Source organism: Colius striatus, chromosome 13 (assembly GCF_028858725.1).
Source record: "Colius striatus isolate bColStr4 chromosome 13, bColStr4.1.hap1, whole genome shotgun sequence".
In the NCBI taxonomy this organism is placed as follows: Eukaryota; Metazoa; Chordata; class Aves; order Coliiformes; family Coliidae; genus Colius; species Colius striatus.
In genome coordinates, this window is record NC_084771.1 from 8,563,455 (window position 1) to 8,575,984 (window position 12,530).

Below are 12,530 nucleotides of genomic sequence, written 5' to 3' on the forward strand. Positions count from 1 at the left end.
TAGCAAAATATACAGAAATGAAGCTGCATGCTGATCAACACAGTGATGAAAAAGCAATTCTCCCAAGATATAGGCAGGATTTCCCATAGAAATTTCCATCCGTGAATCTATGGATTATGATTGGAAGAAGTAATTGAGGGTTAGTAAAATTGGAAAAATGAGTGTGGAAAAATACACTACTTCAGTTTTTACTGGGAATCTACCAGTATTAGTGATGGCCTTGGTAGGATCTCAGTTGTAATAGGAACATTTCTCAAAGGAAGATTGAGCAGAGCACCTGAAACAGAGTTGATTTTTGAGACTCATTCTGTGCAGAACTGCCTGTCCAGGTTTGTTGATATGCTGATCAAGTATCACACCAGTCATGCACACACACTCAATTATCTGTGTTTGCTTTTCAAAAGAAAACTGAGTGACAGTAAGCAGGGGCTGCAATCATTCATTTTCTTTCTCTCCCTGCTGTTAATTACAGTGGTGAAGACAGATCATATTTCACTGGCAGCAACACCTTCCTGTCCCTCCCCGTGTAAGTGTGGGGCTTTGCTGTGTTTAAGATCAAACAGTAATTGCCTTGTAGTTTCTGGATAGTCCTGTGATCTGGCCTCATGGGTTTTGAGAGCTGTTTCAGTGTTGTACAACTGTGTGCAAGTGAACAGACACGTACACCCTAAATAACTGAGTTGTCAGAATTTTCAGATTATGAGGCAAGTGCTGCATCTTTATTAGGAATAAAGAAACTATCTCCCTGACTCAAGTCATAAAGCCCTTTTTTAATCTGTCTTCAGAAGTGGCATCAGAAGAGATGAAGTTCAGTGGCATTGTCAGAAAGTCAGTAGAAGCTGATCATTTTCTTCCCCCCCCCCCATGGAACGTGCCCATGTCACACTTGAGAAGATGGACAGAAGCAGCTCTGTACAGCCAGCTCTGTTAAAGGCAGTGCAGTGTTTCCTACCTAATGAGGAGCTGGGCTAAGTTGTAAGATGTAGAACACAGATACCTAGTACAGGTGAAAGGATCATTTTTCCTTTGGCTGTAAACTAGGAAAGAGCAGCGAAAGCAGCTTGAGATCTAAACTTGTGCTTTCCATGGGCTGTTAGGACTTGCTGGCAAGAGGGAGGAATTACCATTTTTAAAGACATTTCTAGTTGTTGTACCCTTTCTCAGCCACTTCCCCACTTTGTGACACTCACTTGTATTTAGCTATGTTTCTTTAGCTTTGAAATGGAATCATAAAGCAGGCTCTATTGTATACCTTAGTAGTAACACAGGAAAGAAATCCTGTTCAACACAAGAGCAAATCCACAGCCTGCTTGGTTGACCCTGATTTGGAATGGTCTCAGCTGTCTGGGATGTGAGCATTTTTGAGAAGGAGATTAGTGCCAGACTAGCAGTTGGATTAAAGTTTTGGAAGTGCTTAATATATAAGAAGTGCCTGTGATCCTGAGTGAACAGAAAGGGAAACTTGCTGCTACTACTATTGACATTGATTTCCTATATAAGCAGCAAGTACCATGTGGCAAAGCCAGCACGGGCCATTCAAACAGCCACTCAGCTGGGTCTCAGTTTTCCTGTTTGTTTCTGTTAACAGACTGTGTACCACAGAAAATAGAGCACACTGCTCCATTAAACAGATGGTGAATAGCAGGACTGTAGAGTAATAAAATGTATAGTGGTTATTTACTTAAGGAGAAATGTAAAGAAAATATCCCAGGTATGAGTTGAAAATGAGTTTCCCAAAGCACACTTGGGAATTCAGAGCTCTCTGAAATGTTTTCATGTGGAGGTCACTGTTTTCCCTTTTGTCTCTTGATGTTGAAATGGTGCTGCTGAAAAATCACACTGTTAATGTCAGGATTGCAAAGCCTAGCAAGGAGGGGTTTTCTGCTATAAAGCAAGATCAGACATCTGTAGAGGGTGAGAGTTGCTCAAGTATTTTTTGAAGTTGTGCAACAGAGAGAGGATGTAGCAGTGTGAAATTCTTTGCTGGAGAAACCTGAACAGCTCTCCTAAGTGACTTCTGAAACATGATTCCCTGATTAGATTGAAGCTGGACATGAGAAGCTTGGGTTCAAAGCCAAATAATGTGACTGATCTGTTTTGTCATCTTGTGCAATTTCCTTATTCTTTTACGAGCTCCTTTCTCCCTCCACTCTTTTTTCACACCTGGGTTCACTTGTCTGTTTTAGTGTTTATATACTACCTGCACTGGAAGTCTCCCAAGGTCTCTGGAGTCTATTTTTTTCTGAGTATTTACCTCTTCAGACAGCTACCAACTGTTCTCAGGCTTTGTCAAATACTCCTGAAATAACACAGGCAGCTGCCAAACAGGCAAGGTCAGGTGAACCTGAAGTTGGTGTAGCACTACTCTGTCAGTTCCTGGTAACTGCTTTAGATACCTTGTGTAAATTTTGTTCTGTGTTTTGCATATAGGTTAAACATGGACCTAAAACTGCAAAGATAATACAAAAAGAGCCCTTTGCAAGTCAAAAGGTGTTTTCTGTACAGCTGAGGAGGGAGCACAAAGAGTTTGTGTATAGCTTGAGGGGTCACTTAAAGTTGTTTCAGCCAAAACCAGAGGCATGGTCTCCTCACTCTGACACAGGGCCAGTTGCTGCTTCTCTTGCTGTCTGTAACAAAAAACCATATTCAAGGTGGTATCATGTAGCTGATGTTTTCAGGCAGTGCAGTTTAATGAATATTATTGCTATTTAAAGTCTCCTGTACCATTTTCTAAATAGGATGCCAGCTCTTAGATCATATTTGCTAAATATCTTTGAAGAATTGGACTGTTGTGAATTGTTCCCTTTCCCTGTAGAGCACTCCAGTTCATCACACAGAGTTCTCTTTTACCTCTGGGTTTGGCTTATAATTGAGACACTTCCTCTTCTGACCTTCCCCTACCTACTGGATAAGGAATCTTACAAGCTACCTTATGCCTTCAGAGTAGCTTCTCTGCTCATATTTATCATGGTTCCCCCAAGTCACAGCTTGCTTACCAAAACATGGTGTGCAGTTGTACCTCGGGTAATTACGTTACTATCGTTACTCATTAAAGTCTGTGAGTGATAGATGTGGTGCATATGTCATTCAAACATCTGATCAGTTCCTTACTCTCTAACGAGCAACAGAGCAGCTGTGGTGTTTTGAATGAGCAATGAATAGATGTACAGTTTTAGACAGCAAAGTGTAGGTCATTTTGAACTTGTAACACTCACAAAATGATATTTAAATTAGCTTGATTTTGCAGTAGCTCCCTGAACTGTCCTGGTGGGTACAAACTGTGCAGAAGAGAACTGTAAAAGGGCAGTAGGGACTGAGAGAGCAATGCTGTAGGGACTTGAAACACAAGACAGGATGCACTGTTTTATTGTGATGTGGTAAAGCAAGTAACAGCACTTTTTTGTCTTTATCTGCATATGATACCATACATGTGCATACTCATACTGCCTTTAGTCATAGCTATGCAGTGGAGTTAGGGTGGAGTGGAGTTCCCAGTAGCCTTGTACAGTATATGCTGAAGTAATTGCTTCCTGGTAATTACTGAATGTGCTAGCTAGCAAAGGCTAATGTGCATATTGCACTCTATAGGCTATCCTTTGAGTACTGGATACACCTTTCAATGTTTAATACTATCTAATGGATCAGAGAGCAGATAAAAAATGCCAGTGTATTTTTATAATCAGCAGAAACTTTACCCTTTTTATAGCAGCTGAGGAACATGACATTGTGCATCTTCTTTGGTGTCCCTCAGTTATTTAAGCCATAGGGAAATAATATTTTTCCTCCTCTTGCAGTGAAGTGTTTGTGTCTGCTAGCAAGGGGCTCTGGAGCTCTCTAAACTGTTTTTGTTCTCTCAGTATGATGTTTGAATATTTAATTCCAAAAATAGCCTTGTCTTATATCAGATCTGATTTCCTTGGTACATTCTAGATCACCTGACTTGTTTTGTCAGTAAACTGACAAAACCGAGTTTCATGGGGAGAGAGAAAGGTGACCCCAGGAAGAATGTGATATCTGCTCCTTCATTTGAAGGCAAACCCCCTGATTTTACAGTGTCTGTCATAGATCTGCTGATTGCAGTGTACATCTGAAAATAACTCCACAGCAGTTTTCATTTGAAAGCACTGTCATGAATGGGTGGACCCTAGAGCTTTTCTGTTCCTAGGCATTATTGGTACAAGGTACCTGTTAATAGTTGTTAAGCCTATAATTAAGAAATGGCAATTGGGCAATGCTCTAGCACTGCCACTGCCTAGGTTAGTTCTGTGCATGCTGAAGTTATAGCCCCCATGAGAATGAGATGTTTAGGTACAAACCCCCTGATTTTTGAAGAATCATTGTATACCGTTACTGTAGTTTAAAGTAAATTAGTACGTCAGTGGCAGAAAGAAGAATGAGGCAAAAATCACTGGTGTTAGTGAAAATGAGGCAAGTTTCATGAGGTAACACAATGTACGTTTTACTGCTGGACCAGAAGGAGGGAAGAAACTGGTGAGGATGCTCCAAGTAAGAAATAAAGCTTTCACATATTAATTACTATAATGGTATTGAGCAGGTTATCAGCTAAAGCCAGATGCCCTAACATCCACAGAGGAGGAGAGGATTATTCATGAGTGTTTGATGGATGCAGCAATTCAGCTGAATACTAATGTATTCCTTTCTTTTCAAGGTATCTACACTCCAGAACATCTCTGCAATTTCTGGTGGGCTCTTTTATCCACGGGGTTTATGTTTGTGTATCATTTTAGCATCTTGCAGATTCTGGGATTGGTAAGTAAATCCAGGTTAATAAATGGATAGTTTGCAAGTCCATTCAAAGCAAACCCACTGACTAGTTTTTCAAAGTGTCCAGACGTGTGTGGATAAGACTACTTGCATGCAAATTTTTAATTGCATATTCTAGAGGGCATTTGCATTTCTTATCTCATAAACATTGGTAAAATCTTTTATAAATTGGTTATGTACCTGCATAAATCCATCTATTAAATGCACAACTGAAGTTGCATCTGCTTTGCTTCTGAATGATGCCCTACTGTGTTCAGCAAAGGAGTGTCACCTAAACATGTTTGATGATTGAGTTAATTTCAAAATTACTATTTTAGGTGTCTGAATCAGCACAACCCAAAAATCTTTTTAATTTATAAATTTGTTGTCACTTTCTCAGGTTACAGAAGTGAATTTGAACAACATGTTGTGCCCAGCCGTCTCAGACCCTTTTTATGGGCCCTGGTATCGAATCTGGGCATCTGGACATCAGACTGTCATGACCATGACTCATGGGAAGCTTGTAATCCTACTGTTTCACAGTGCTGTCCCCATCTTTAAATATAGCATGGACTTGCTTAGACTTCCAGCTAAGAAAATAGACTGAAACTTCTCCCCATGGAGTAGTACATACAGGAAGCAGAGATACTTATACTGGAAACAAAGAGGAGGGACAAGAGGACAATGTGTTTATATTTCTCCCCACAGTTTATTGCCTCAAAACCACCTCTGTAATCAAGTGAGGGTTTTTTTTAACTGCTGTTTCTCACTGCCTATTGCCAGTGGCAAAATTAGTGGCCTTATTCTGGAAAAGGTTCATGTTTTATACATTTTTGTGTAGGTTGCAGTAGAATCTTGCTCAACCACCGTTTAAAATTAGGCCAGGATCTGTCCACATTCCAGCAAAGAGAGTGGCAGTGCTACCTCGTTTTGACTTGTTTTCCATTCAGTATAAGTACACTTGTATCACAGGATAGGAAATGAAGCTGAATTGCAACAGTCCCCTGATGTGAACAGAACACATGGTGACATGCTTCATCCAGACTTAACTCAGTGCTTGGGGCTTGCAGAGGATCCCAGTGAAATGATGTACACTTATTGTCCCAGCCCTAAGTGCAAACCAGAGAGGTTCTACTGTATTTTCTTTAAGCTGGTTGAAAATGTTGGGGATCAAGAACTCCTTCAAAAATTTCTCTTTTTCATGTTTTGAATCAACTTCTTCATTTGTGAGCTACTGTGGATGAATATCTGGCTAAGTCTCATCAGATGTTGATGCTTTGGAGATACTGTCATTTGAGTGAGTGGAAAAGCACCACATGGAAATAATTTCAAAAGATCCCGTTACATATACGCTGTTACAAGTTATTTCATCCACTGTTGGGGCCTGACTTGGAACAACATGGTTTTTTCACTTAGCTTAGACTGGAGAGGGAGTGGAGATAGGAAGTCAAATGTAACCATCACTTTTTTGTTACTTAAAAGCTTTGAAAGGGTTCCTCCTCTGTGTTTGAGGTTGGGAATGAACCCTTCCATTCCTACACTCCCTAAGCAGAGTGGTTAGTGAAGAAACAAATTGAAACTGTGTTCCCTCTCTACAGCTCAAATACATTGTGTACACTGATTTTAAAATATGGCTATAGACAGGGAGGTCAAATCAGTGCAGGTCTCTGACAAGAAAGTGCTCTAATTTACTAGTGTGACTAAATCTTCCTGGTAACATCTCTTGGGGAACAGGATCTAGATAGGCAGAATGGTAAATAATAAACCACGTGAAGCTGCTCAAATTTTCCAAGGCTACAGGAAAACCTGTTGGGCAGAAAGATGGGAAGTCTTGAGTGTGTTCCTCCAGATGGTTAATTGTGTCTGTTACACAGACTGTTGTGTTGCAGGGCTGCAGGAATTCTGTTGTACAAAAGTTTGTTGTGATTTATGGATTCATTGTGTTGTCAAAGCTGTGACTTGTAAGATAAAACCATCATACCTCCTCCAGCTGGATCACCTGAAGACATATTCTGAAGTTAAGGTACAGTCATTGATACCTCAAAAGGGCAAAGTGAGAATAAGAAGTGATATTTTGGTTTTCGCCTTAAACAAGAAACATTTCCCCTGGAATGGAACAAATGGCTGTTTCAAATGTCTTTATTCCAGATGATGAAAAGAAACTACATCTCCATCAGAAATATATCACCCCACGTTAGATGTTGTCCCTCATTGCAATTCCCAAACTGGTTGCTGGCTTTCTTCCATGCCATGCTGTGTATATATGCACATAATCAATATGCTCTACCCTCACAACTTGAGAACATGCCACATAGACCCAAACTACCCTTCAGACACTTCTCTGGAGTCTTGGTTACACAGACTGCACAGCTCCTTATGGTTTTAATCGGAATTCAACTTGAGAAAGCGGAGCACCTGCTAGTGAAAACTACCAGTGTACTGAGTTCCCTGTCAGTTGTTGATCCTGCACGTGCCTGAGTTCATAATGAATTTCATCAAGTCTCACCAGTGCCTGGGTACAGCTGGTGCATCTTGCTGCAGTGTTTGAAGCTGTGTTGGTATTGAAGGCCTGGCTGTGTCTCTGGAAGCTCACTTAATTAGCTGCTGAAGGGATGGAAGTTGTGCTCTTTGTTGCAGCAGATTCAGTATTTCCTGATGAAATGCAGGACATTGCTGGGAGATGCCCAGGCACGGTGCTGGATGTTAGAGTGCCCCTATTAATACACTTCATCTCCTGTGAATGGCTGAATGAAATGTAAGTGATTCTTCCCTCCCCACAGTTACTGTCAAGTGTCTCATGGGTTATCTATTTACTTAAGAATGTCATGAAATCCCTTCTGTTGGTTTCAGTGCTGTTGAGCAGGAGTGTTTGGTATTGCAATAGAATGACTTGAACCAAATTTTGCAAATGCTATTTGGTAGTATGAACCTTACTTAGGGTTTGGTTTTGAAGAGGAGTCTTTCCTGTTTATTTTTTCTTCAGAATATTGAACCTACTGGAAAAATTTCTGAGTTATGTGAAAGTAGGAACAGAACATTTCCTATCTATAGTGATATGCTTCAGGGCATTCTAAACCAGTTCAAACCAGCTGCTTTTGCCACCATTGGCTGCCTCTGGTCAACTAAGACTGCAGAAGCATTTAACTAAGTGCAGGTGTTTTGCTTGGAAGGCAGGATATGTGAGCTCTTCTGACTGACTCAAGTAGCAGGAAGGGCAATGGTAAATATAGCCAACAGGAGGGAAATCCCTGGGGCAGCTGGGACAAAGGGTTCTTGGTGTAGTTGTATTCCTTGTACTGTTGTCTTTGACAGCAAGGCCACTGTCTGTGATTGCTCCCACCTTCCCTGCATCCTGGATGTCTGTCACTGTGCTGAGACCTGTTAACACTGGTTCTGTTGTTTTGAGTCACTCTATTAATTTCAGACCCAGTTTCACAACGTGGAGTATGCTGACAGAACTGCTCATGAAAGCCAATGGGACAGTCATATTCCCTTCCAAACCTTACCTGTGCAGCTTCTCCAGCTCTGCTATGCTAATTTAAGTTGCTGATATGGCTAAATGCAAAAGAAGCACTAGCAAACCCACTGCTGTGCTCAGTCAGGAGTTCAGTATTGGAGCTGCTGTAAGACAGCTGAATGTTGCAACCAGAGTCAGGTGGGAGGGAAGGCAGAGGACTGTTCACTCTTCTTGATGGTGAACTGCTGCTTCTTTGCTTCTGTATAGCATCAGTGAAGCTGCCTGAGCCAGAGTGGAACCTCTGAGGTTGGAAAAGACCCTTAAGGTCGTATTCACCCAGTACTGCCACAGCCACCACTAACTCATGTCCCTCAGTGCCACAGCTACACAGCTTTGGGATCTCTCCAGGGATGGGAGCCTGGCACAGGGCTTAACAGCCCTTTTGGGGGAGAAATTTTTCTGATCTAAACCTTGCCTAGAGCAATTTGAGGCAGTTTCCTCTTGTCCTATCATTCATTACTTGAGGGAAGAGACAGATCCCCACCTCACTACAACCTGTTCTCCAGGCTGAACACCCCTATTCCCTCAGCTGCTCCCCACCACACTTGTGCTCCAGCCCCTTCCCCAGCACCGGTGCCCAGCACTGGACACGCTACAGCCCCTCTGTGTCTTTCCTGTACTGAGGTTCCTGAGAGTTTAACTTACTCCCTCCTTCCCCATGTCTCTTTTTGAAGGATCTTTAAACTCAACATTTTGGTTTGGTTTATGGTACGGTGCCACAAGAAACTGTTTCAGCAAAACTGAGACACAGACAGGGATGAAGAACAGGTCAGAATGGGAGCAGAAAGGTAACAAACTCCTGAAGCTAATGGCTTGGCACTTCCTTTATCCCTCAGCTATCTCTGGTATCTGTTTGGGATAGGCATCAGACAGAGCTTGCAGGAGATGGGTTGGACTGGGAGAGCAGGATACTTCATCTCCATGGGGGTTGTTTATTCTCTTCCTGGCAGAGGCTCATTTGCTTTTCCTGAATGCTTTATTTTATAGGCAGTTATATGGATGATTTATTTGGTTCCTTTTATGCTTATTTATGCTGGAAATTTAAAGAGCAAAACTGTCCTGCTGTTCTTGAAAGCTAATTGGAATTCTTTTCCATGGTATTATATACACAGTCCACATCAAGACAACTTGAAGCTGTTGCCTGGTACCTGAGATGAGATTTTACATCGCAGCAGTGCTGTGCAGAACTGAAAGGGCCGTCCTGGTCCTCCCAGGTCAAATGGTCCCAGGTCATTTGTCTCAGTACTGACAGTTATGAAAACATCAGCAATAGCTATGGGGTAGAGTTCCTTTCAGTGGGAACCTACACTGACTGTAACATCTCACCCTGAGGGGACTGGTTTGCAAACTGAGCACAACAGCAGAAAAAATTCTTGTGCAGTGCTAATGCTGAGACTGAAGAGAGTGAAGCTGGTGTGTACTGAAGTGCCTGAACAGAGCCCTGTCCTCTCCTCATGTTTAGTACTGATGGGCACTGCAACCACAAGAAACAAGGAGTGATAAAAGTGATTACTTTCTGCTGGTGAATGGTTGTCTGAGTTTTCTTCTAAGTGTACACATAAATGAAGCATTTTTGTAACTGAAACGGAGTTGTTTACTGATGGGTTTGTGTGTGCAGCCTTAGAGTTAAGTGGCCCTCCAAAGCAGGAAAGTGAGCTAGTAAAATTTCTGTACCCACTGTAACATCTGGTAATTCCACCTGTGACTTGTGAGGTGATTGTGCCAAGGCTCTTGCTGTCCAGGATAGCTGCAGTGCTATTTGTCAAGGACTCAGGCACAGTAGGCAGTGTTTGAGCTGGATCCATTTGTGTAATTTCCTCCTATTAAGCGCTGAACAATTTGCATCCTATTTCTTTTGAAGGGTGAAAATTGTGACCATGGGGCTTGTGTCAATGAAAGAAGAGCCACAGTCCATGTCCACACACCTATGCTGGGTTTAGGTTCAGCTTCTTAGGGCTTGGCAAGTGCTGGTTATAAGCAAACCCTACTCATACTTAAGCAGATGTTGCTTCACTGAAGGTGGGAGATGGGAAGTCAGTCCATTTGCATTTCTCCATCTATTTCTGGCCACAACCAGGGGTTTGATATTTCTGTATATTTGATAGCATTTTGTAAAGTCCAGTTGGATTTTTCTTTCAGAAATGGCTATTTGCAACTGTTAAATTCCTGTACCTTGTAAGTCCTGCCTCCAGAGCACAGGCCTTTGTTTTCTGTGCATCTGTAGGTAATGGGAAATACAGACGTGCCGTTTTCCTCACTCGTGCAATTGTTTCACTAGAGGCAGATTCTTAGGAATGAAATTCGTTGTAATGGTTAACAAAGCTCTGAAAAGGCCAAAAACCCAGAAGAGGGCATTCCTCAGCCCTGGGAGGAGGTGAGTTTTCTACAGGCAGACAGGTCCATGTGGACATTTTCATTTTTCCAGTGACAAGCCTCATAAATCTGTTGCTTCTTGTGATCTCGTGCTCAGTGATAGTGCTGTAAATCTGTCTCACAGCTTTTAGTGTGACTGGGGCAAAGACAAGCTGGGGTTTTTTAAAACCAAATTTCTTTTTCTTCAGGGTCAATTTTGTACTTTTTCCAAAGGATTTCTGTGTCTCCTGAGTCCTTATCTCCATGCTGCAGAGGATGCAGCAGGCAGATACATGAGCGCTGCCACCCCACTCACCCTCCAGGCTGTGCTGGGGAGCTGGGGCTGCTCAGGCACTGAGCACAAAGCTGTTTGGGAACTTGCAGTTCCAGTTGCTCAACCCTCCCGTTCAAGGTTGTCATTGTCCAGGCACAGAAGAGCAGGGCAAGGGCAGGGGTGGCTGTGGAGAGGCTCAGCTGCCAGATGCTGATAGTTCTGAAGGCTTTGTAAGAGTGTTATAGATTTTGTAAACTTTTTAACGTGCTCCAGCTTGGTTCTGAGGTAACATTTACAAACAAGGGGTCATTTCTGTACTTGTTTTTGTATTTTGATGATTCTTTTTTCATTGTTGTGCCCCAAGTTCATAGATTTGGGCAAATAATTGTTAAACTTTGAATCAAATAAATGCATTTTCATGGGTACTGTCCAGTTCTGTCATTCTGGTCATGCCAGGGACCGAGTCTGTCTTGCTTAAGGCTTTTTTAATACCAGATAAGAAAACCAAAATTGACTTTCCACTTAACAGTTAGTCACAGGAGGACTTCAGTATTAGACAGCTAATCATCAAAACAGATACAAATATGGATTCTCCTGTCTTAAGCACTCTGTACTGCTGCCTGGCACACAGCACTGACAGTGAGAACAGTAATTACTGAGATTTGTGCAAGTTGTAAGTATTTAAGTATGACCCATGCCAGTTACCTGTCAGTCAACACAAGCCAAGGCCAAGTTTACTGTCAGACATCACTGTAGGACATAAATCCTTTAATTAATTGCTGTTTAAGTGTTCCCTGTCTGTGTCTTTCAGGTAAAGAGCTCAGGAAAGAGTATTACAGTATTATGATGCTTTCTCTACACTTCTTCCAGTGTTCTTGCCTCAGCTTCATCAGTGTCTTATTTCCTGTTCTATGTCACTTCAGTAGAAGACAGTGGAACACGTGCAGGAGTTTTCAGCTCAAAACTTACTTTGGAAAAGCTGCTGTAATTAAGGTACTCAGACAATCTCACACCATAGGTGATAGCAAAGTAGCTTTAATGCACTCAGAAATGTTTCTGGCTGTACTTAAAAAGAAATTTCGAGTGCAGTACTGTCATGACCCAGTTCATCCCAGACAAGCAGCTGCTTCACTGCGTAGGGTTCCTGGAAAAAGAACAGGCTGGATCTGCCCACTCTGTTCTATTTGCATTGTGAAAGTTTGATGTTTTCAGGCAGCTGGGGAACAGAACCAGTTCCTCCAGATTCATTTCTCTTGAACACTATAAGACTGAAGCAACAGCTTAAGTAGTAATCTAGTATGAAGTGCTTTAATGGAAACATGAGATGAACTAAGAAAACCATTTCCTTTTTCAGGCACTGCGACTTCTCCTCCACCTCCCTCAGTAACTAATTGTAAGTCAGCCTTTCGTTGTTTAATACCAACATATATGCAAGAATAAGCAAGTTTCCTCCTCTGAAACATCCTTAGCTACTCAGACTTATTTTACTAGTTGGATTTTTAGAGCAATAAGCACGTAGCTGGCTACAGAGGAGGAAATTTTTGGCAGGAACCCTTAGCTAGCCATACATCTCAATAGACTGGCAGCTTTTTTACCTAATTCAGACTAATGCTACCAAATCTG

General features: G+C 41.9%; 1 protein-coding gene across 2 annotated transcripts in view; it reads left to right on the forward strand.

Moving 5' to 3' along the window:
- TMEM164 (transmembrane protein 164) overlaps positions 1-11,322 on the forward strand; it is a 33,954-nt gene extending 22,632 nt beyond the window's left edge. For both annotated transcript variants that reach the window (XM_062006867.1, XM_062006866.1), the window contains exons 6-7: positions 4,670-4,770; positions 5,165-11,322. In XM_062006867.1, coding sequence (XP_061862851.1) covers positions 4,670-4,770; positions 5,165-5,371 — 308 coding nt within the window. In that variant the 3' untranslated portion in view covers positions 5,372-11,322. The remainder of the gene's footprint in view (positions 1-4,669; positions 4,771-5,164) is intronic.
- The last annotated feature ends 1,208 nt before the right edge of the window (positions 11,323-12,530 follow it).